Source organism: Nannobrachium achirus (genome assembly GCF_963921795.1).
Source record: "Nannobrachium achirus genome assembly, chromosome: 7".
Taxonomy (NCBI): domain Eukaryota; kingdom Metazoa; phylum Chordata; class Actinopteri; order Myctophiformes; family Myctophidae; genus Nannobrachium; species Nannobrachium achirus.
The window spans coordinates 45,110,345-45,136,697 of NC_137816.1; the positions used below are offsets into that span (position 1 = coordinate 45,110,345).

The following is a 26,353-nucleotide window of genomic DNA, read 5'->3' on the forward strand; positions in this document are numbered from 1 at the left end:
TCAGAGGCAAATGTTGTAGGTACTTTTACTCCACTACAATTATTTGAAAAATGAGTTACTAGTTACTTTGCAGCAGGTATACATTATAAAACATAAAGTACTTTTACTTTTGGTACACAAAGTACATTTTGATGCTTTGTACTTTTACTCAACTAAATGTTGAATTCCGGACGTTTACTTATAACAGAGTATTTCTACATTGCAGTACTGTTACTTTTTACTTTAAAGTAAAATATTGGAGTACTTTTTCCATCCACCACTGGGGAGAGAGAGAGAGAGAGAGAGAGAGCGAGAGAGAGAGAGAGAGAGAGAGAGAGAGTGGGGGGAGGGACTGGAGCCAGAGAGAGCGCGGCTTATTGGTAGGCTGTGGAGGGCTCTCTTGATGGATTGACTCAGTATGGATCGAATTACACCATTTGCCGTGCATTAGTTTGTTTTTCTGAGAGAGAGAGAGACCCGGAGAGAGAAGAGAAGTTGCTTTGCTTCGCTATAGTCGCTACGGACGGAGACAATTTTGGATTTTACGGGAAAACAAAAGGATAACATTATATCAATACAAATGAGGTGAGTTTTCGTTGCAGATATAATGGGTTACTTTGTTGCACCGTAATAAGCAGTTCTTCCAGGGAAGGGAAACTAACAAGGACTGAGAGAGAGAGGTAACAGATTTCTTTGAACCGCGTCGCTTCTTGGCTTTACTATGCACAAGTAAAGGGTTGTTGGGACAAATATAGCTCCTAAAATCGCGTGTGCTTTAAATCGCATAGATAGGCTATTTATTCATGCAGATTTATTTATTTATTTTTGAACATGATCACATAATATAGCACTGGCATGATTGGCTTTATGGTCAATCATTCAGCCCTGAGCGCACAGCCAGCGTCGACAGAATGACGCACCCTTAATGTTTATGTTTTTCCCTCTGGTTTTCCCAAAGTTAATAGTAGTTGGAGAAGGGGCTGGTTGTATATGAGGAGGAGGGGATGATGTTTGATCGCTGTAGTGTAGCAGGCGCTTTGAAGATCAGTCCCAACAGGAGAGAGAGAGAGAGACACGGACACCAGTGCAGGCAGGGAGCAGTGAGACTCTCTCTGGCGATCGGAATCTATTTCTGTGCGCAACTGGATAAGAAAAGTGCTGGGGACAAAATAATGGAGCGTGACATTTTGAAGGGATTTTAAAAGGCTTGTTGGTTGTTTTTCTCCTTATAAATGGATTACAAAGGGAATATAACCTGCCTTTGGATCGCCCTACACTACTCATGAATACATTTGGATACCCAAGGTAAGGTGTCTCTCTACGCCCGTGTAATTGTTGGATATAAAGTGTATAAATGCTGGTTTTTGGGGGTATTTCTATCTCTGGTTTTCAGTCTTTGAAAATAGCAGATCTACAAGCTCACAATGATGCAGTGTGAGCTTGTAGATCTGCTATTTTCAAAGAGAAAAAGATCGACTGTTTTATTTGAATTTATAACACGAGGATTCGTTTTTGTGTATAGCCTATGCATTTAAAAGCCATGGGTTTTCATGAAACCCCACTGGCTGTTGTTATTTCGTCTCGATACTTTTTTTTTGAGAGACACATGGGCTAGATAGAATAACAGAACCAAAGAGAATGATTTATGGTTATAAGTTCGAAGATAAGATCAAGCATTTAAACCGAAGCGCACACCGTAGCCGTAGATGGTGAGTCAAGTCTTAATTATTCACTGGAGAGTATAGCTCTCTGACTGTCAAAAACCTTTTGTGTGCAGAGATTTGGGCTGTTTCTTTCTTTGTACTGCTTTATTCGCAATAATAGTTTGTGTTTTATCGTTAACCGTCTCAAGGCTGTGTCAACTGGCTAAAGAATGCAGGTCACAATACAAGTTTGTTTGAGAAGTGTGTGTGTGTGTGTGTGTGTGTGTGTGTGTGTGTGTGTGTGTGTGTGTGTGTGTGTGTGTGTGTGTGTGTGTGTTGCTGTTCACTTCAGTAAAGCAGTCACTGGTCTGGCAGAATCACAACACGTTGATATGATCGCACTCATCACCCTATCATAGGCCTAGTAATATTGTGCTGCACAATAAATCGTTTATATCGCGGTATGACCATGCGCAATATTAGTATCGCAAAAGGCAACGATAGGGGCGATATATCGAATATCGCCCATATCGTTGCCATTTTTAGAAGAATGCTTAGTTTTCACTTTTGCTAGATTTTGTTAGATGAATATCAAATAACAAGACGTGATATTGAATTCACTGTTGCAAGTGCAACACTTAAAAAATAATGAATATAAAATGTGTACGGTAATATCATATATCGAATCGATATCAAAATATTTGGCATAAATACCTAGATATGAAGTCCATATCGTGTAGCCCTATTACACAGCATTATAGCTACGACGTGAAGGTCGAACCATTATTCCATCACTTAATAACGATGTCATTGTGTCAACTGATTATTTCTGTAAACTTTAACACACGTTTCGCTCCTTTCTGTTGAATTCCATAACATTGTAGTATATTTATGTGGTTAATCGGCTGGAAGGATGCGCACACAGAAGCTTTGGGAGGAAGATCACAGAGAAGCAGTGGAAGGTTTCCTCCAGCCCAGCCCCATGTGCATGCATTAGTGGTGGAGGCAATTGAACGCTGCTGCTGCTTTGTCTTTGTTGTCTTTTGTAATGTGTCTGCGTTGAAAAGATTTACCACGGATCAATCCTGAATGCCTTTACGCCCAACCAGGAGGACAATACACACACACACTGGTGCCCCGAATGGATTCTGTGGCCAGGAGGCCTGGGTTATAAGGAAGCAATATTCTTGAGGAAGCAATATTCTTGTAGGGCATTTACCATTAGTGAAAATTCTATATAGGCGTAATTTGCAATATTGGTTTAACAAAAACTCTATTGTGTGTGGAGGGAGTAGGCTAAAAGTTAGCATTTAAGTGGTTTGTTTTCTGCTAGAATAAATGTATTTTAGTAGCCTAGTTGTACTACTTAAAGGGATTAGTTACTCTACGTGAATTAAGTATTTTCGTTTGGAATTTTTTAATAGCCTATAGTTGCCTATAGTAGCCTAATATTTTAATAGCCTATAGTTGTACTATCTAAAAGGACAAGTTACATAAACAAAGTCTCTCATTGCCTGACAATATAAGTGGGTTGAATTTGCCAATTATATAGTGCACACTGTTATCCCTAAAGTTGTTATTAGCCTAATTATTAAAGGAAATTTTGTAAAAATCAAGATAATATAAACAGGTGCATTAAAAAGAGTTAAACTCAACAACTATTGTTTTGGTCAAGGAGTGGCCATGGCAAAAACCAAACACAAAGAAAGTGGTGATATCAATTCCTTGTTCTGAGAATACTGACTTGAAGCAGATGAATTAATTCATTTTGTGTGATTAAAACAAACTAAAGTGGTCCACTTCAGTCCTAGATCCCCAGCCTATAAGTTATAGAGGCCATGTTGACGCTGACAGCAGCACTATGCTAGTATGCTCATAGGTGAAGCAGCCATGGCTTCAGTTGACCGTCCAGCTGGCTTTTGTGTCTAAACTCCACCTCACTTACCACAGGGTCAGAGCCCAGCCACCAGAACGACCAGTTAACCCCCACTCCGAGCTGACTGTAACCCCGGAACAGCCTGCGTTAACCTCTCCAATGATTAGCATTAACCCTTTACAGCTGCACGGTTGTCAAACTGCTGACCTGACCCCCGAGATCACATTATTCCATTCTCCATGCTTACAAATAAATAAATAAATCTGGCCCCGGTTGCAGAACTCAAGTCAACATTTGACTCTTCCTCCAGATGGGGGCCCCGTGTGACCCCCAACACTGACTCAGTCTGACTGTACCGCTCTTACCGCTCTCCCCTTCCACGAGCCCCCAGAGCAGCTTCCCCCGAACCCCCCCAAGAGCAGGGCCACCGGCGGGGGTGGAGTCCTATTGTGTTCTCTTTTTTTGCCCAAAGCCCCCTTTGTTCCTCAGTCACACCTGCAGCTCAACCCCTTTGTGTTCCACTATAGCAGAACTACTGCTGAGAACAGCCGTTCTCCTGTTTCACTCCTCCTCTTGCCAAGGTAGGGCAGAAAGGAGGGAGGCACGGTTTAGGGTGGCACAGCCCTAGCTTTCTGCCAAATCTCTGAAGCAACAAGTCCACCCCCACCCACCCCTCAGAAGCGATCCTTGGGTAAATAGCGAGTGATTAGGAGCAGTGGTTATTATTGAAGCGGGAGAAGGGGTAGTAATCATTTCAGGGCCTGTACGGACCGCGGCCTTAATCGTCTGGCTGATTCACCTCCTCTGTGGCTTGCATCTTGATTGCTTTCTCAGAACCTCGGTCGGGAGCTGGGTCAGCAATGTCATACGCCACATCCGCCTATGCAAGGAACAGAGAAACAGACGAGCGTGTACGAGTCCAGGCAGCAGAAATACATTGGCAGAATTCTGTTGTAATATCAGGGGGGAATGACTGAAATCGAACTCCTCGGTTATCTGATTTCGTGCGCCGTGTGTTTACAGCTCGGCGTGGTGCTGGATGACAGGCTGAGTTGCCCCAAGGAGCAGGAGCTATTGTTCAGCAGGGATTACGTTCGCCCATCACATTCACACGGGAGTTACAAAATCGCACATAGTACCGTTGTTTGCTACCCAACTCCTGCTGTTGGGTTTCTCTGTTAAAGGTCAGGCACAGCTGTGACAAATAAGAGGTGGGGGGGAGCTGGCAAACTAGCTTGTTGCTGTCGGTTGGTAAAATGTCCAAAACTTTTCAGGAAATGGAAAAAAAATAATCTGTTTTCCAGCGTAGTTATTATTTAGTCACAAGCGCTTGTTACTACTTTTCATTGGTTTTGGTTCGATATTTATAAAACCACAGACGCAAAAATAGCTTATCTATAAGCTCATGTGTCACAGTGCGACTCGTTGTGAGCCTGTAGATCGCTACTGTGAGCTTTTAGCTTGCTACTTTTGTATGATACTAGTATGAACTATGAAGTAGGACATTAATTTACAAGAAAAACAGAGATTTCAAAGCTTTCGATATGCAACCTGCCGTAACCAATATGATACCCAAAAAGTGTTCATTTATCCATTTTCAACTCATAAAGCATAAAAAATGTAACCAAATAAATCTACCCACAGGTCAAATGAACACTCAGAGTTTTACAGTGCAGCTCTAGCTAATCATTTCTTGTGCCATGGATGGAGGACAAAAACTCCCATTTAAACCAAACAGAGTCGACTACAAACCCCCTTACCCGGCAGTCAAAAGGAATTGCACTCCAACCGCCCCTCCCCTGCCCCCTCCCCTGTGTTTAACACCATGGGGCCGAGCCAACAACATCAGCAGAGAAAGTTCGTGATTGTAGGACATTGAAAAGCCTGTAATAACAGAGGCAGAAAGGAGGAAGGCTGAACGGCACTATGTTGCGTGACTAGCTTCAGCGTCTCCGGGCCTACACACAATCACACATGCACAAACATGTGAGCGCGTGTGCGCACACACACACACACACACACGCACACGCACACACACGAACACTGGAAGGCAGGAACCAGAGAGTGCAGAGGAATAGTCAATAGAAAACATGCTGGGCTCACTGGAGATTGAGAAGTAATTTTAGATCGCTGACCTCTGGATGTCTTGTGTTTCTGTTTTGCATTAAAGTTTCTGAGGGAAGCCTTCGCCCCCACAGCACAGCTATTACCATGCACGGAATCATGGGAGATGGGAGCCCAGCCTCCATCTGCCTTTTGGCCGCAGTGTCTTTGTTTTTATGAGCAAGAAAGAAGTGTGTTTGAGAGAGAGCTGTAGCAAATAGGTGGCTAAATCCTGACAGACAGGGAAATGATCTACCTGGGAATACAATGCAAGTTGGAGCTTTGAGCAGCAGGACGAGGAAATAGAACTCCAATGCGATGCTTAGTTTGTTTACATGGTGGAGCACCCTCGTTCTGTTGTTGTGTTTGGTAAAGATTTGTGACCCGGGCTCGGCTCTTTAACCCATTTAGAACGGGTACACATTATTGTGTATTTATTATTATTTTATGCTTTAACTATTGAAAAATAGCAGATATACAAGCTATTTTTGAAAAATCATGAAAATTAGAATTTTGACCCGATTCTATAAGTGTCTTTTGAATCCTTCTAAGATTATTTTTCTATGTCAGCAATCTGGCCAGCCATTGTCAAAGAAAAGGTCCTTTTCACTTAATTGCAGCTCAGTTAGTCTGCTCTTGAGAGACTACTATGTCAGTGGTTCTCAAACCTTTTCATGTGAAAATTATATTTATTTGGCCACGGACCCGCATCTCAAAACATTTAGTTCCAGGGACCACCCAGAAGCAAAATTTGAGTTACAAATGTTCGCTTTGAAAATACATATATTCAAAGATTTGCACACATTGTCACGACTTTTTCAAAAATAACAGATCTACAAGCTCACTGTGCGGCACTCGGTGCCACGCTGTGAGCTTGTATATCTGCTATTTTTCACTGGTTAAAGCATTCAATAATTCTAGGCCTAAATGGGTTTAATTCTAGGAGTTTCACATTTTGGGTTCTGGACAGGGTTAAACATACACGTAAACGTTGGGATGCTTTTGAGGAGTGCCGCTGTGGAGCTGCGGCGGCATCATCACTTCTCGTTTAGATGAAATTGCTGACATTTGCCCTTTCTGTGTAGATCTATGAACTGTTCTGAATAGCCCTGCGGAACATTTGAGGCCGGCCAGAGATTCATTTGTATCTAAAATGGGAGTGCAGCAAAGTTCTGCCGCCTCATTGACATCTGAAATTGCAGCCAGAGTGTGTGACCTTTTCCGCGCATCACAGAACTTGCTCATCATCATGGCGAAGCATCAAAGCTCTAATTCAGCTAATAAGTGGACTAATTGAGTTGAAGTGCAGACTTGCTTTACACACAGTCATAATGACACTGTTCCGTCATAGACCTCACTTCACTATTCCACTGAATGCTGAATATCTGCGATTTCACACCATTTATGGCAAACACACTGGCAGTAGGGAATCAATGGGAGTGGGAATCAATAAGGAATCAACCGTAGGGAATCAATTGGTCGAGCTTCACATGACAGTTAGCTTAATGCAGAATATAGTCACGGCAACCACATCTTTCTAGTTATAAACATAGGATTCTGTTACTTAGGCCCGTAAATTATTTCATTTTATTTCTATTTTTGGCACACACAAGTCAAAATGTTATGGCACACCTAACTAAGATTTTAATCAATAAAATAAAATAAAAAACACCTAAAATGACATGCCCAAAATAGGGCCGCCAGGTTGTACATGGTTAATTATTACTCATTTCTTAGCGGTGCTAACCGCTCCTACATCCAGCTTTGTGTGTATGTACTGTATGTCCGTCTGTCCCGCACAGCCTGGCATTAGCTATAAGCTTCGCGCGGGACATGATGAAATACAGTTGTGTGCGTGCGTGCGTGTGTGTGTGTGTGTGTGTGTGTGTGTGTATGCTCAACTGGACTTGTCTCACACTCACTGCTTGGGAACCATTGACTAGGTCCCGGACTCGACCGACCCTCTCACATTCAGATATTCAGAAGGTCTGCTGCACTTTGTACAGCAGTGGTTCCCAAACCTTTTAGCCTGTGACCCAAAAGAGAAATTAGACGTTTGCCCGGGACCCAAAACAAGTGAAAACAGCAGATCTACAAGCTCACAATGCTGAGCAAAGCGACGAGCTTGTGGATCGGCTATTTTACCTACTTACATACATGGGTTTTCTAATTTATGGAATTTAATAGATTTTTCTTTGATTTCTTCATGAAATTACTGGGGGGAAAAAATCAATGAATTCTGTTTTAATTCTTAAAAAAAAATGGGAATGTTTTTTGAATATATATTTTGAATAACAATAATGGGAAAACTAAATGTAGGAAACAAAAAACTAAGGGAACCATAAAAATCTGTCCACGACCCACGAATGGGTCCCGACCTGCTGTTTGGGAACGGGGCTTTTAAGCCGTGACATCATTTTGTAGGCAGAGGAGAATCTGCCCCCAGAGCATTTTCTGTCCCTCGCTATTTCAAAAAGCAACGACTAAAAAATAACGACTAAAGTATAATTCTAACACTTTCCTTTCAACAACAAAGAGAAGAAAAATGTGTAAATAGTAAAAATAGTAAAAAGATTCACGGAAACTGGGGGCAGAAATTCTCCTCTGCCTACAAAATGATGTCATACTTAACAGCCCCATATCGTCACTGTCGGGCAGAAACCTCGTATCTCCAAGTTCCAAATTTGTATGTTTTTTCTCTCAAAGTAAAGCCCTGCTTCATCTCACCAGGCCGTCGCACAAAAGTAGTGAAAACAGCCGATCTACATTGTAGATCTGCTGTTTTCACTAAATCATTTTAAAAATGATAAATACAAAACAAACGGTTTTGGACATACAAGGTTTTCACCCGACAACGACGATATGGTGAAGTCCATAGATTGCCTTGGTGGGGGTGCAGCTGCCTGCCTGCCTGCCCATCGGCCATGCTTCCTGTGTGGATCAATCAGAGCACTAATGGCCTGGCAGCCTGCATGGGCGCAGCCAGCACTGGAGCAGGTGTGCTTAGGGCTAATTGAAAAACGTGTCAATATTGGTGTGTGTGTGTGTGCGCGTGTGTGACTTTGTGTGTGCGTGTGCATGCATCAATCTTTGCATTACTGTGATTATGCAAGTGTGAACGCGTGCACAGACACACGCGCGTGCGCTAGCTCGTATCCCAGTGTGTTCCCAGCTAATCTATCTCTCTGCCAGCGTGTCGTCTCCTGGTAAATTGTTTATATCCGTTCAGGCCTTGCCCGCATTAATAATTTGTTTGGGTTATAAATATTTGACTGGACAATGTTCATTAATATGCACAGACACAGCACAGCCTGTCTCTAAAGCACTGGTTCTCTCACACACACACACACACACACATGCACACACACATCCAAACCCCATGCCCAGTTTGCCCACAATACGGGGTTTTTGCCAATTTAGCTGCTTTGGTGTATCACAGCTCGGTTAACACTATGGATGTTTACAACGTCTGAAAGTCAACACAAACTAAAATGAGTGAATCGCTGCAACCTCAATAAACAACACATGCCCCGAGGAAAGACTCGGGGTAGTGAGAGAGCCAGCAGAGCACTAATAGATGTCAACTAAGGTCACAACTGCACCGGCGGTGTGTTATTTGTGATGAAGTTGCAAAGCTTTGATTAGTTCTCCTCAGCCCTGGCCCACAGTGAACCAATCATAGCACAGATGCACAGAGACAGCAGGGCCCACCATGCCTCTGACAGCGTGGACTTCCGCTGCATACAACCCACACCGAGACACCCCATTGGTCAGTTGGATGACCTTCCCTCGGACAGCAGATGCTGGGAGACGTAGAGGGGAAACTGCCAAAGAGCTCCCTATAAGAGCTCCGTCAGCAGCTTGTGTCCTGTGTTTTTCTCTCCCACTAACGCATACAGTTCAAATGCCCCCACAAGGAAATCTGGAAAAGTGGACATAAATGTGAACCCTTTCATACACCTCTCTGGAGATAGTGCTGTTTGTACGTTTTTTGTTTGGGGGCGAGAGGTCATTTCGAGGGCTAGCGTTAAAACATGTGCCCAGTGAAATCCCCAGTGTTGCTGTATCCTTTCGAGTGTACAAATGGATAAAACAGTGCCAAAGTAACCAAATGGCACTACGTTTGAAGCCATGTTGCTGTTAGTGTCCCTATTTTGGGCATGTCATTATAGGCAAAAGTTTTTTGAAACATTTAGAAAAATAGCAGGAATGGCACCAATTATATACCCCTCGGTTAAGGCTAACGCTTTGGTGATAAGATTAATTCAGTGGTTCTCAAACTCGGGGTCGGGACCAAAATAATGTTGTGGGGTCCCCAGATGATTAGCTTGATGTCATTTTCTTTCTCACTCAACGGTAAACAAACCAACATAAGTGTATACAGGTTATCTGCACATTTATAAAGAGACAATTTAAGGACTTTCAAGGCCGTTTTAACACCAAACTGGCCATTAAACTGTCAAATATTACGTAAGCAAGAGGCGAACATTGTGAAAATAGCAGATCTACATACTCACAACGCCTCGCAACGAGAGGCGTTGTGAGCATGTAGATCTGCTATTTTCACAATATTTATCTGTGGAACTGAGTCACGTTAAATGTAATACCTACAATTCCGAGTGCTTGTCAGGGTGGGGGGTCCCCAGTTCAAATATGTTCATTTTTGGGGGGTCACCACGGCCTAAAAAGGTTTGAGAAACCATGGATTAATGCAATCAAATAGTATGTTATCAGTTGTTTAATGACAGTATTTTGTGTGTGTGTGTGTGTGTGTGTGTAGGTAACATCTCCATCAGTGTGAACAGGAAGCGGTGTCTGTGAGCAGCCATGGGTCAGAGAGCAGTGTTTCTGCTCGGTGAGCTGCTGGTGCTGTTGTTGACAGCCTCGCACACAATCTCCGCAGTCAGCTTCCCTGAAGACAGCACTCCCCTCGATGTCGTCGATGCACACTGTGAGTACACTGGAGCAAGGCCGATCTTATCGCATCGCACGACAATTACGATGACGTATGTATGTCTAACCGGGGAAAATGTGGACACGACAAACACGCTCCTTCTTTTGCACGATCCCAAGCACGGTAGCTTGGATTGGCGTTAGAATTTGATTTTTTAATAGCAACCTGATTTTTTAATAGCGACCTCATTTAGAGAGGCCGTCTGGGAATCGGAAGGTAGACAGATCTACCCCCAGTATACGTTTTGAAGTGTCCCAAGAAACGTTTCAGCCATCACCTGGGGAAGCTGTAAAAGCAATTTCACCTCCCCGGGGACCTGGGATGGGACGATATGAAAATGTCATATCATGATTATTGTGACACAATAAATCGTGATTTACGATATTATTGTGATAATCAAAATCCATTATCCTGGGGCGGAACATTTGCCAAAAAATAGCAGATCTCAGTGTTGTGACGCGTTGTGAGCTTGTAGATCGGCAATTTTTTGGCAAAGACATTTGATAGAGAGTAAAAAAACTACGGTATCAAGTACATATATTATAAGTACCTTTTGCCAATTATAGAGGGTATAAGTGGTACTGAATATGCAGCTCAAATAAAATAAATAGGCAAATAAAAGGTGAATTGATACCAGTGCATGACGGAGGATGATATCACGATAAATTAAATCTCCACGATACGATTATCTTGAGTGTTTTTTATCACGATAAACGATGATATCACGTATCGTCCAATCCTTACCGGGGACCCCTGCTTAAAATCCGTCTACAACTATATTTTTCATTACTAACTCAACTGACAAGTCAATATACTGTAGTTAACTTGTGCATGCATGTTAGTTGAAAAACTGAAGACAAATATCAGCAGTCAATTCTCTCCAGTCCTGTCAGGAAAGCAGATTTGAGCGTGGCGTAGGAGCGGTAATAAAATCTAAGTGTTCTATTGTCTGTTGTCATATTAAAAAGGCTTCTTTCTTTCATCTTTGGGAGGCACCGGGAGAGCTTAAAGAGATGTGCTGATCTAGGCTGTTTTAGCTCTCACATTGAACACAAACACGCAACACAAACAGCATTAATTAAGTTACCGAGAGACTTGTAACAACGCCGTAGCATTAATTCCTTTATTGAAAGATCAAATTAAAACTGTTGTGTGTTTACACTTCAGAGTCAGCGATCCAGTAAGAACTGTGCGTGTTTTCATGCTTCAGTGCTACTACCAATAAAACAAACTATGATTTTTGGCTATTAAAAACCATCTGGCGTAGAGCATTAAGCATAATCTGAGTCTCCCATTAACATAACTGTGTGTGTGTGTGTGTGTGTGTGTGTGTGTGTGTGTGTGTGTGTGTGTGTGTGTGTGTGTGTGTGTGTGTGTGTGTGTGTGTGTGTGTGTGTGTGTGTGTGTGTGTGCGCGTGTGTGTGTGTGTGGTCCAGACTCACGGCAGTACCCAGTATTCAGAGGCAGGCCCTCTGGGAATGAATCACAGCATCGCCTCGACTTTCAACTTATGACCAAGATACAGGACACTCTGTTCATCGCTGGCAGGTAAATAAACTCCCCACCCCCACCCCACTCTCATTTCTCTCTCTTTTGCATTCTCTCCACTCCTCCCTCTCTCACTCACGCATTCGCTCTCTCCTTGGCAGTTAAATGATGGTACAAGGGGAAAAAGCTCTTAGTGATATTGGATATGTGGCGTGGAGGCACCCTGTCTAATGTCCGTGGCGAGCATACATCCGGGGGACGATGTCCATCAACCCCGGGGCCTGATGCGCCGTCAGGGCTTTCCTGGCATCTTAATCTTTAACACGTCTTGATATTTATGATCACAAAGTGATTCATTCGACCACTAACACTATATATTGTAGCCGGACAACAACTGGACACTATGCAGTAAAATCAGTAAAAAGTGTTATGTAACTGAGAGTGTACAAATGGAACTAATCCATTTGCATTGGGACACCGAACTGCTCCCCGATGAGCTGGTTGGTGCCTTGTTATGGTTTCCCCCACGGTCGGTGTTTGAATGTGGGGATTTTTGAATGTCTTCGTGAGCCAGGGTGTGGATTTGACAATCAGACTTTGGTACTCCTATCGAGTGTTACACAGATAATATCAGTAATTGCTGTTGCCACGTTGTTGCACTGCAGTCAGTTCGGAGTGTTTTTTCCTTCATTGTGTACACTGTTTTATCTGCATGCATGAATGCAATTAAAAGCTTTCTTTTCGTCTCCCTCTTTGTAGACCTGGAACGCATCCGCGTCACTCTAGATTTTAACCACTTTAACCATTATTTTTTATGTTTTAACTTTAAAAAAATAGCAGACATACAAGCTCACAGCTTGGCACCGAGTGACGCGATGCAAGCGGGTAGATCTGGTATTTTAGAAAGATCGTGAAAATGTGTGCAAATCTTTGAATGTATACATTTTTTTAAGCAAACATTTGTAACACAAATCTTTCTTTCTCTCGTTCTACCATGTCTGCCCACAGAGACCAGGTGTACCTAGTGAGTCTGCGGGAGTCCTACAGGAACGAGATCATCCCGTACAGGGTAAGAGAGACTGTTCCAGGAGCCGCTGTTGACAAGTCCACAAACACTCTCAGAGCTCTATAGAAAAACACAGAGCCATTTATCACACGTTGGACAGGCTATAAAATGAGAGAGTGGACGTAAAAGCGCGCGCGGTGTGTGTGTGTGTGTGGTGGTTGTGTGTTAACGCTCCTCTCGTGTCGCTGCTTCCAGAAGCTAACGTGGCGGTCTGGCCAGGCGGACAGAGAGATGTGCGCCGTCAAGGGAAAACACAGAGTAAGTAGCCAACTCATTCACCCCATCTCCTCTCTTGCATATTTCAGCACACGCTGATAGAGATGTGAGCTCTGGCAGGCAAGTAAATGGTCTCTCACTCTCTCCCATTTTTTGTTTTTTGCAGGACGAGTGCCATAACTTCATCAAAGTGCTGGTCCCAAGAAACGATGACCTGGTCTTTATCTGCGGTACCAACGGCTTCAATCCCACATGCAGATACTATAGGGTCAGTGCACGCAGAATGCTCTGATACACACACACACACCACTTGCACACATACTGTACTTGTTTTTGTTTTCTTGTATAAACTGTTTTATCTGCATGCATGAACACAATTCAAATGTGCTTTTCGTCTCCCTCTTTCCTAACGGGACACTGCGTATTGTGCTCCTTCTTCAGTTGGATAACCTGGAGTTTGACGGAGAGGAGATCAGTGGACTGGCGCGGTGCCCGTTTGACGCCAAGCAGACCAACGTTGCACTCTTTGCCGGTAAGCGGATCAAGTGCAGAGACACACTTTCCTCCCCCTTTGGGGGGAACAGCTTAATGCTTACCCACTCATGCCCCCCTGGCAACCGCAAAGCCTTCATCGATTAGACAAACTAAAGGCCAATTAGTTTTTTTCATAATTTGTTTGCGGATCGTCTCTCACAACGCATCACAGTGTTGTGTGCTTGTATATCTGCTATTTCTGGTGCGAGACAGTGGCGCACAACTATAAGTATAAAGTGTAAACCAGGCTTAAAACCTGCAGTCGTGATGACATGGCCCTATCTGTAACAAAACACTTGCAAAATACCATAAGTTTGTAATGACCTTTCCAACATAACTACCGCTGCGTTGTTCCTTTCAGATGGGAAGCTCTACTCGGCCACAGTGGCAGACTTCCAGGCCAGCGATTCTGTCATCTATCGCAGCATGGGGGACGGCTCAGCCCTCCGGACCATCAAATATGACTCCAAGTGGCTGAAAGGTACACGAGACTCTCCATCAAACAGTCAACTCTGCCTCTATCCTGTCTTTATCTGCCAGCTAAAATGGTTCGAACTATTGTGCACGGCATTAGGTGTGGTTGTTTTGCCCGGCTGTTAAGAGTTCTTCCACGTGTCCTTTCTCCCCGGGAACATGTCCTGTTCTCTCCCAGGCGATCTGGGTCACTCCCCAGTCATATACCGACTGGTAGAAATCACTGAAATATGCAGAACGCACAGTGATGGTGACGATGCAGAAATACACTTTGTCATAGTCTCTGTCCTTGCCCTCCATCCCTCTCTCTCTCTCTGTCTCGCAGAGCCTCATTTCCTTCATGCGGTGGAGTATGGGAATTATGTGTATTTCTTCTACCGTGAGATCGCAGTGGAGCATAACAATCTGGGAAAGGTAAGGGCGGTCCATCTTGATGTTAAATATCCCACCCAGTCTTGTAACTGCTGTATGTTAGCATGTATAGTATGTGACTGTGAGCATTGAACAATTAATATCCTCCAGATATGTTCTGCTTCTGTCAAACTGTTATGCCGTAAAAGGATTTGTTTCTGCGAACATGAACTCTTTGTTTCTCTTACACACACAAACACACACAGAACAGAGGGCATTTGGTTTCTCTATTGCCGTGTCCAGCTTTAGATTTGACTGTGTGTCGTCCAGAGAATGGTTGGTCTGACCAGGCTTCAAGAAGCAAGTGTCCTCCCATCAACTACCGCCTAATAAATATTTCATCCCTACTAATGCTGGGAATGACACCTGGCCTCTGATGGAGGTTTGCACTGGTGAATTATTAAAGCCATCTTAGCCCTACTGTTTTACACGCATTTATACCCAATGGTTTGGCAACGTGCACAATGACACATGCAAATACACTCACAGGACGCCAGCTGAAGAGAAGCCAAGGCTAATGGGCGTGCTGCCTTGCACACGGTCAGAGTGTGCATGCTTTAACGTGTGCATCGAGCAGCAGGACCAAAGGGTGGACGACGGATGCATTATTTACGATGTTGAGAGCGTTTTTAGTGCCGTTCGTTCTTGCAGCAGCCGTTCTGTCCTGAACTGTCCTCTCTCTGTCCGGCTCCTCGGTTAGGCCGTGTACTCTCGCGTGGCGAGGATCTGCAAGAACGATGTGGGCGGGTCTCAGCGCGTGCTGGAAAAGCACTGGACGTCATTCATGAAGGCCAGGCTCAACTGCTCCGTCCCCGGCGAGTCCTTCTTCTACTTCGACGTGCTTCAGTCCATCACCGACATCATCGACATCGACGGGGTCCCCTCCCTGGTGGGCGTGTTCACCACGCAGATGAACAGGTGAGCTACAGCAGCTGTTTAGTAAGGCTTTTAGCGAAAACTGCAAATACCCTTTTCAACACAAGTATCTAAAGAACGAAAATGTCATTGGACATTATTCTTTTGTTCATTTATGTGTCCAAATAGTGTGTTTGAGACCCATTTCCCTATATGAGAGAGAGAACAAATGCTGCTGCTCCTCACAGAACAAAGGAGGAACATATGATCATAAATTATTTATTGTCGATGATTTGGCCATATCATGGCCAGATGAGCCAGAACAGCTGTTTAGCAAGGCTGTCAGCTAAAACTGTAAATACCTTTTAAAACCATTTTCTTTGGTCCACACATGTTCCCAGAGTATCTAAAGTGATTGGAGATTATTCTTTTGTTCATTTATGTGCCAGAATAGTGTGATTTTGAGACCTGTTTCCCAATGTAATGACTGAGAGTGGATGGAGAGAGAGAAGAAAATGCTACTGCATCAATAAACATTATCAATAAACATTATTGCTGTATTGTCAATGATATGGCCATATCATGGCCAGGTAGCTCTTTGATCAATGGCTGTACCAAAGTGCATCCTCACTTTAAAACATACAACACACAACAATGGACAGTATTTCAATGACAACGCTGACATTGTGTTTCCATATCCCCCCAGTATTCCGGGATCTGCGGTCTGTACCTTCTCAATGGTGGACATAGAGAAGGTCTTCCAGGGTCGCTTCAAGGAGCAGAAGACGGCTGACTCTGTGTGGACCCCATTCCCAGAGGACAAGCTGCCCAAGCCCAGGTAGGCAGCTTTTAGGCGGTGCTATGCCTTAGTTCAGGGGTCTTCAACAGTGGGTCCGGGACCCCTAGGGGGTCCTCAGAGTTATTACATTAACCATTTGAACCCTATACCTATTCTGAGTGGAACATTAGTCATAAATAGCAGATCTACAAGCTTACAATGCCTTGCAGCGCGAGGCGTTGTAAGCTTGTAGATCAGCTTTTTTTGACAAAAGGTTTGTAGAGGTAAAAGAAGAGCAGACTAAGTATTTGAAATTCAAGTGGTTAAATGTCTGAAAATACACACTACTCCAACATGATGACAGTGCTGTCAAACAAGTCTGCTGTCTAAGAAATCTATGAAATTTTGAATCTACAACACAATTTTACACAATATGTAGTGGGGGTCCTTGCTTCCTTTGTGTGCTCATAAGATTAGCTGTTTTCAGTGCGCAACACGATGTGCAGCCAAGTTATAAATCAGACATTGGGAACACCCACGATGACACTTGACATGTTATGTGCGCGCCACCTGTCCTCTGACCCCTCCCTAACCCTTCTCCGCCCCGGGTTAATCCCGAAACGAAATCAAACCTTATCTTGTCATCAGAGACAGGACTGGTTATTAGGTATGACCCGTCAAACACATTCAACCATCTGCTGATGAATAAATAATTAATCTGGCACAATTAGACACGTTGCATATTTAACCCGTTTACAGTCATCGCATCATGCGCCAGGCAGCCCTGCCCTGTGTCCTAAACACAAAGTCCGCGCAGCGCCTCATTACCCGCGTAAATCATTGATGGGGATAACTATGGATGTATATTTTATGTTTCCATTTGGGGGGCCTTTTTTGTGCTCCTAATCAAGCACCTGTGCCTCTCCCCCACCCCTCCCCCCTTTTCTCTGTGCTTCAATCCATTTCAATACTCTTTATTAGTCCCTGGTGGGTGATAGTATATGGGCCATTGTGTTGACCTTTGCCCTGTGTGCCCCAGGCCTGGCTGCTGTGCGGGTCACGCTCCAGCTGAGTCCTACAAGACGTCCATTGAGTTCCCCGACGAGACGCTGCAGTTCATCAAGTCCCACCCGCTCATGGACGCCGCCGTTCCTTCCATGGGCGACGAGCCCTGGTTCACCAAGACTCGCGTCAGGTACAAAAACGGTGGTGGAAAAAATGTGCTCGAATGTTTGACTTATAAGTGAAAGTATCAATACTGCAATGTAGAAATACTCTTGTTACAAGTAAAAAAAAAACGTCCAGAATTCAAAATGTACTTGAGTAAAAGTATTGGTATCAAAGTACAAAAGTAGAAAGTGCTCATTATGCAGAATGTCCCATTTCACAATTTCACTTATAGAAATATTTGAAAATAGCAGATCTACAAGCTTACAATGCGTTGCATCGCGACGCATTGTGAGCTTGTAAATCGGCTATTTTCAAATGGCCGAAATGTATATCGGGCTTAGGTACGGTAGGTAATTTATGTTTTGTAATAATAATCTAAATCTACAAAGTAACCAAAGTTTTCAAATGAATGTAGTGGAGTAAAAGTACAATATTTGTATCCGAGATGTAGTGGAGTAGAAGTATAAAGTATTGGAAATTGGAATTACTCAAGTAAAGTACTAACTCAAACTCAAAATTGTACTCAAGTACAGTACTTAAGTAAATGTACTTAGTTACTTTAACACCACTGGGTAAAAGCAGGAAGGCATATACAAACGCGTCCAGAAAAGGGTTGATCCCTCGTGACCTCTCGCGGCCTTAAGGGGCCCATGTGTTTTCCCTTATTATTCAGATGGCCGTGTCTGTTTTCCACGGAGAAAGAAAATATTGCGTGTGACTTTAAACATCATCTGGCCATCTGCTGTTGCTGTGCAGGTACCGGCTGACAGCGCTGGCGGTGGACAACGCGGCGGGGCCCTACAAGAACTACACGGTGGTGTTCGTGGGCTCGGAGGCCGGGGTGGTCCTCAAGGTCCTGGCCAAGACCTCCTCCGGTTCGCTGAACGACAGCCTGCTGCTGGAAGAGATCGACGTCTTCAACAAGGCCAAGTAAGAAAGACACGGAATGATTTATACTTTAGGCTATTGAAGAACAGCAGAGCTTGTAGATGTGCTATTTCTTGAAAAATCATGAAAAGGTTTGCAAAATCTTTGAAAATATATATATTCAAAGCAAACTTTTGTAACTCAAATCTTTAATTCTGGGGGGGGGGGGGGGGGGGGGGGTGCGTGTGTGCGTGTAAACGTGCATGCCCGTGTGCCAGAGGTTGTAACCCAGTTAAACTGCGGAAAAGCTGCGGGGGGGGGGGTGTGTGTGTGTGTGTGTGTGTGCGTGTGCGTGTGCGTGTAAACGTGCATGCCCGTGTGCCAGAGGTTGTAACCCAGTTAAACTGCGGAAAAGCTTTTTGTGATCCATCCCTCCTAACATCTGATTAGACTTGGAGAGTGAAACAGTAGACAGACTTATCTGATTCGACCCTGATCAGGTTGCTTATTATCTTTCTCTTATTGTCTCCCCTCCCCATGCAGGTGCCTCTCCAGCCGAGAGGACGACAAGCGTGTCCTCTCCCTGCACGTGGACAAAGACGCGCACAGCATCTACGTCGCTTTCTCCAGCTGCGTCATCCGCTTGCCCCTCAGTCGCTGCGACAGGCATTCCTCCTGCCACAAGTGAGTGACTGCAAAACACCTCGGAGGTTACTCTGTGCCACACTCGCTCCTTTTTACTGCTTTGTTTTTCCTGCGAACGTCACATAACAATAATACCCTGCCAGCCTGGCGGCTGACGTTCAGTCAGCCAAAGGTTAATGGCTTTCCTCCCCCGAGTTATTACACCTTGTGTTCTGACGGCGTGTGTTTTCTGTGCGCGTGTCTCCAGGTCCTGCATCGCATCAAGAGACCCCTACTGTGGCTGGAAGCCTCATGGCGCATGTGAGAGGATCCAGCCTGGTGTTCTGTAAGTACCAGCCCCCACAGAGCTGGGATACAGTTGCATCAAAGAGTTAGATAACGTAATGGGAGGGAATCCTCCTGGGGGATTAATAAAGTGTTATCGTAAGTTGTCTCGCATCTTGAATTACCTAATGTCTCTGTTCCATTGGTTTCTGTATTCTCCCTGTCTCCCTCTGTGTGCTTACTGTCTTGTCTGCCGTCTTCTCTCTCAGGACTGGATATGAACAGGACGTCGAGTTTGGAAACACCGCCCATCTAGGAGACTGTCATGGTAGGGCATTATTAACTTCCATGTCCCGTCACAGACAAACACACAAAACACCCATTGCTACACACAAGAAAAGCCTGCACACTCAACACCGGTAACCACTCCAGTAACCTGCCCCCATGACTCTCTATGTGCAGTATTAACATGTTGTACATCTACATAATACAGTACATGGCCACTTTCGACTAATGCCACCTTGTAAAGGCAGAAACATGGACATGTACACCGTAGGGGCATGTTCAGCTGGTACAAGATGCAGGTGTTGATTATATTGGTGTAAACACAATGAACTTTTATGGTCCAACTGGTCCCTTCGTTTTGTACCAGCTGAACATGGCCCAGGCTGAACTTTAGTACTAATCAGAACCAGAGGACTTCCAGAGGCCTGGAGAATAAACCGTCTCCTACAGCGAGTGCTTTGCCTATTTATAGTTAATCCAAATATACTGCACTCTTTAATTTTACTATTTTCCCCATTATGATTCCGTTATACTGATTTCTTGTCCTTTTTTTATTTTGAATTCTTTTAGCATTTTTGGCTACTACAACAGCGCCAGATTACAAATCATTTGGCGACCCAACCTCTGGTTAGTTTGATCTTTTACTCAAATGGTTTCTCTCCTTGAGTTCAGCATTGCTACCCTGTCTCTCTCCTGCCTCTCCCCCATTTTCCCATTCCTCTTTCTGAACAACGACGCTTACTCAACACTCCCATCTTCATCGTCATCTCTCGTCATTACCGAAAACGGCTCCACCAGGCCTCCTACCTCGACACAAGATTCCTCCTTTGTCACTCATGACTCTCCTGTGCCACCTCCTTATTCCTCTTGCATGACTACTGGTCCCCCACCTTCTTCTTCTTACATCATCGCTGTTGTATATCAACTTCTCTTTCAATCTTCGAGGGCCTTTTCCCCCTTTCAAACTGTCTGAGCGAAAATTGTTACTTCCGTCGATCTGTGAATGCCAAATTCTTCAGCCATAAAAAAATAGCCTAGATTCTGCTTTAACGTTAATAGTGACAACAACCTTCTGATGACGGAGGGTATTCATTGGGTGAAGACCTGTCTTGATTCTTGGGGCACTTGGGACACTAACCTCTTTCTAAACAAGTGGCCATTAGCCATGCCTACTAACGGGGGATGTTAACAACACTGTTTGCTTTGCCCACCATGTCTGCATCGGGGCTTTTTTTTATTAACAATTTGTTTGTCACCACAGACATGGAGTTGTCATCAGCGCCAGTCACTGGCCAGCCCAGTGGGCCCATACCACACCCCCCTGTACTCATTCCCACCCAGGGCCCGGTCCTCCCTGGGCCCGGTCCAGAGCTCTACGGCTCAGGCTTTGTGCAGCAGGACGACCCGGCTACCTCCCATTCTTTAGACTCTCTCTCGAGGGGCCACGAGGGTAAGGGAGGCAGCCTGCTAGCTGCATGGAAGCCCTGTGTGATAGCTGCCAAAAAGCACACTACCAAGACACCTCCACTAAAACACTGACACGCACGCACTCATGCAAATGCACATAACGCTGAGCGTACATTAGGGATGGGACGATATGAACATTTCATATCACGATTATTGTGACAAAAGAGACCGCGATTTACAATATTATCACGATAATCAAAATCCATTATCCTGGGGTGGAACATTTGCCAAAAAATTGCAGATCTACAAGTGTGTGAGTAGATCGGCTATTTTTTTGGCAAAGACGTTTGATAGAGTGGGAAAGAAAAGACTATATCAAGTACGTATGTTATAAGTACCTTTCACCAATAGAGGGTTTAAGTGGTACTGGATATGCAGCTCAGCAAATAAAAGGTGAATTTGTCCCAGTACGATAAATTAAATCTCCACGATACGATTATTGTGAGTGTTTTTTATCATGATGAAACGATAATATCGCGTATCGTCCCATCCCTAGCGTACATGTATGCACAGTGCATCCATCTGAATGCGCACACACACACACACACACACACACACACACACACACACACACACACACACACACACACACACACACACACACACACACACACACACACACACACACACACACAGCACCACTAAAGTTCTCACTTGGTGCACATGCATGCACCGTTCATGCATGGACACACACACACACACACACACACACACACACACACACTCACACACACACACACAGGCAACTATTGAGGGTTACCATCAGATAATACGGCAGACTTCACCTTTTTGTTATTACATACTGTATGCCATTACATATCATTTCGATTTTTCATTTGTTACATTTGTTATATTGCATCTTGATTTACTTATATTTTGATTTGTGTATTTTGTTATTATCCATGGTGAAGATATTATTTATTTCTGTTCTCATGTCTTTCCTAGTTTTTCTAACATTACACCCTTTCGGTGGCTGTCCTAGCATTCTTCTTGCATCTTTTCTTTGGCCCTAACTTCTCTGCCTGCCGGTATAAAGCAAGATCCCGTCGTCCTGGCTATGGTAACAGTTTACCCAGGCTGGTAGATGATTGGCCAGCTCATATGGACTGCCCTGTGGATGACTAACTCTTGTAATGTCTGTGGTTACTAACAAACTAACCTCCAGTTCTGCTGGAAGGTTCCTCAACAGCTGGAAGGCACTGTGCCTCTCTCATCTGACAAACCTCCTGTGGTTGATCTTTTGGGGAACGGTTTGGGTTTTCTCTTGCCCTCAAAAGGGATTACACACCTAACAACCTTTTTATTCTTCTGGTTAAATGCATGACAAGATGCCTCTCTAGTGGGAAACGGAACAAGGCAACGCTTCTTCAATTCTTCCCTTCTAAACTAACATAGCACTACTTATAATGGATGGCGATCTGGATGTGGGTACCTAAATGGCTTATGGCAAATTCTCACCATGTGTCTTCTTCAACTAGGTTTTAATGCAAACAGTAATGTCTTAAGTATGTACAGTTTGAAAAGTTTTGGCTCTGGCTCACAGGCTACCTTTGGGGGGTAAAGGCAGTAAACTCCATGCATGGTTGAGTTGACACGCAGACATGCACACTTCAGCAGGTGGAGGTGCGGTCAAGACGGGCTTCGCCGCGGCGCTTAACCAATCCCCTTTATCAATTTGTAGGCATCTGGGAGATCCAGGCGGGCGACGCCAACCAGATGGTGCACATGAACATCCTCATCACCTGTGTGTTCGCCGCCTTCCTGCTGGGGGCGCTGCTGGCCGGCCTGGTGGTCTTCTGCTACCGAGACTCCTTCCTCCGCAAGCCCAGGCTCGTCCACAAGGACGCCGAGTCGGCGCCGTCCTGCTCCGACTCCACCGGGAGCTTCGCCAAGCTCAACGGCCTCTTCGACAGCCCTGTGAAGGTACGGCCGCCACAACGGCAACCATGTTACTTCTAGGGGGTTGGGATCCTTTTTAGATTGTAACGACTCTGGTCCCTTAGCGATTCCCTCTTAGCGGACCGATTCCATAACGGGTTCCAAAATATGATGGAACCCATTCCGATTCCTCAGTGTTCGATCTGGTTCCTTCGGTTCCTCCATTCTGTATCCCAATCCTAGTTTGTCACTGTTGCCGCTGTTGACGGTGGAACCGGAAGTGACCTTGTTGTTTTGTCTCCTTTTGTCGTCCCCCACCAGGAGTACCAGCCTAACATGGACTCCCCCAAGCTGTACACCAACCTGCTGAGCAACGGCAAGGACATAAACTCCCCCAACAGCGACACCAAGACCATGATCCTGCGGGACGGCTGCCAGCCGCCCGAGCTGGCCGCCTTGCCCACACCCGAGTCCACGCCGGAGCTGCAGCAGAAAGGCCTCCAGCCCATCATGAACCAGTGGGAGCGGCAGCAGCCGCACGGCAAGGTCAGTGGCTCCCGCAAGGAGTCCAGCTCGTCAGCCAAGAGCCCGCCTCTCCTCCTTTCCTCCCCGCCGCCTCCTCAGTCCAACTCCCACCACCCTCACCCGGCGCTGGGCCACTCTCACATCCCCAGCGCCGTGGTGCTGCCCAACGCCACGCACGACAACGGCTACCACGACGACGACACGCTGCAGTGCTCCTCCGACAAGAAGTCAAAGACCGCCGACTCCAAAGGAAGCCGTAAAGAGCAGAAGAGGTGCGTGGAGGCGAGGAACACGCTGAACGACCTCTTGAAGCACCTGAACGACGCCGGCGCCAACCCCAACAAGGCCATCCTCCAGGACGGGGCGGGGGGCCCCCGGCCGAGGCAGCACCTCGTGTTGGAGCCCATGGAGGCCCTGACGGAGGTGCCCCCCAAGGTGCCCAGCCGGGAGGCTTCCTTGTACTCGCCTTCCTCCTCCCTGCCCAGGCACAGCCCGACCAAGAGAGTGGACGTTCCCATGCCCAGCCCGACCTCGCCGACGGGCAGCCTGAGCATGAGCATGGGCGGTACTTTAGAGAGGCAACGAGCAGGGTACCATCTCCATCGGAGCCACTCCCAGAGACACTCCCTGTCCACGTCACCCAACGGGGTGACCATGGGAGTGTCTGTGTCTCGACATCACAGCATGAACAGAGGGGGGGGATACATGCCCCCGACACCACCCTCCAGACTGGACTCCCACGGCGGAGCGATCGCGTTCGGGATGCACTCGCCGCACCCTCCCTCCCTAACCCGACAGAGCAGTTATAGCGGGCACGGCTCGCTCCCCCGCACGGGGGTCAAACGGACCCCGTCGCTAAAGCCCGACGTGCCGCCGAAACCCTTTTCGCCACAGACTTCACAGATGAGAGTTGTCAACAAGTACAGCTACTAGGAGCGTGGACACATCTGAGCGAGCTCTGAGACTAGACTCTTACTGAGTTAAGAGGAGCCCCGAGGGCTCAGGTAAACCTGAGGATGGGGTAGGGCCCTACAGTGTGTGTCTGTGTGCTGAGGTGTGCAACCCCCATCCAATCGCACATCACGTTCACACCAGACAAAAAAGGGAAAATCACACAAGTGGCCAAAGATACTCCATGGGGGGCTTCTTGCTCCTTATGTCTCAATCTCTGTCCCTCGTCGTGGCGGCCCCATCCCATGGACAGAGAGTAGGGCGTCTGCTGTGCCCTGGCCCGCAGTACCTCTGGGCTTAGCGCGTAGCCTGTTATGTTATTTGGTACGAGGTGTATTGACACCAGTGGGGGCCCGTTATGTGGGGCGGAGTCTGTAGAACGATGCCCACGTAGGAATACTTGAAGAATGGCTCTTGTTTTGTCACTGCCTTTTGAGCACTGTCTTCCCACTAATGTGAACTGTACAGAGAGGAGGTGTGTGTCAGCTAGGCGTTGGGGAGAGGAGAGATGACTACAATTATAATATACCGTACATTATTGAGATACATGATGAGACTAAACTACACAATCCGATGGGACGCAGGACAGAATCACAGTTGAGGGGAATTGAATACGTGTGTTATTTGGAAAACAGCTTGGCGCAACCTTTCAATCGCGGACGGTGGCCCCACACACTACAGGATCTACCTTTAAAACCTTAATGGACAACTTAAGTGTGGCCCTGCTGTTCAGGGGCTGTTGAGTCATGGGTTTGGTTGGTCTAGATGTTGAGTCATGGGTTAGGTTGGTCTAGAATGAGGTCTGCTGGGCTAACTCACTGTTATTCTAATCTATACCCAATCCATTTTGCTGCTACTGGTTTTAAATTAAGCTGTTTGTGGAGTGTGTTTTTAGTCTTGAACAGATTCAATACATTTTTCTACCTGCTTAGAATGTCCCCTGACTTGAATGTGTGTGCGTGCGTGCGTGCGTGCGTGCGTGCGTGCGTGTGTGTGTGCGTGTGTGTGCGTGTGAGCGTGTGTGTCTGTTGTTGTGCCCACCCACCATTTCAGTTGCCCATCAAGCCAATGCACTGTTAGAAGATACAATTGTTTGGCTGGACGCAGTAGAAACCTCTGAACTCTTCCTTTCCCTCTCTTTACCCCCATGTAGGAATCATAATAATGACTGAAGAGACAATTTTTCTATGTAGCAATGATTAAAAAGAAGAAGAAAAAAAGAAAAAAATATTACATTTCTCACATTAGCCTAAATGCGTTTTGAATGAACAAACGGTTTGCCTTGGTTGTCGTTTCATCCACCCCACTCACACTTGCACTCTCACACGTGTTAAACCCATTCAGAACGGGTACACATATTGTGTATCATTATTTTATGCTTTAACTAATGAAAAATAGCAGATCTACAAGCTCGCAGCCGCGCTGTGAGCTTGTATATCTGCTATTTTTCACTGGTTAAAGCATTCAATAATTCTAGGCCTAAATAGGTTAAAATACCTTTAGATCAGTTCTTGTGTGTGCGTTTAAAATTCCAGGCACGACGACTGTCTTATCCCCCAATGAACACGTGCACTGATAGAAGCCATCTGTGTGTGAACACATTAGCATCGGGTCAGCCTCTACCCTATCTATTCATTTTGATCAAAGGAACTAAACTTAGACCAATGTCAATCTGCCTCTGCTGGTTGTGTTGCCCATGTTATCCCTGTGCAGTTCCCCTGTGAGTGGCCAGTGTACAATCAACACAACACTTAACCAATGTGTCCTAAACAGTCATGCTGGGAATGACAAGATCCTGTACATAGCTATATATAGAAGTATACATATTTTTAGGCAAGTGAACCTGAATCTGTGCATCGTGTGCCTTACTCCAATGAATGATACTGTATGATATTGGCAATGTCCCAACCGGTCCTGAGTATCT

General features: G+C 45.4%; 1 protein-coding gene across 1 annotated transcript; it reads left to right on the plus strand.

Moving 5' to 3' along the window:
* Positions 1–457: 457 nt before the first annotated feature.
* On the plus strand, positions 458–25,782 carry sema6d (semaphorin 6D). Its single transcript, XM_080729978.1, has 20 exons — positions 458–564; positions 10,382–10,552; positions 11,992–12,103; positions 13,052–13,112; positions 13,305–13,367; positions 13,492–13,593; positions 13,767–13,857; positions 14,221–14,340; positions 14,659–14,747; positions 15,445–15,662; positions 16,306–16,437; positions 17,417–17,572; positions 18,304–18,477; positions 18,958–19,098; positions 19,307–19,384; positions 19,593–19,651; positions 20,179–20,235; positions 20,870–21,058; positions 22,757–22,998; positions 23,275–25,782. Exons 2-20 carry the CDS (start codon positions 10,429–10,431, stop codon positions 24,409–24,411), a joined length of 3,345 nt encoding a protein of 1,114 aa, XP_080586104.1. The 5' UTR covers positions 458–564; positions 10,382–10,428; the 3' UTR covers positions 24,412–25,782.
* The last annotated feature ends 571 nt before the right edge of the window (positions 25,783–26,353 follow it).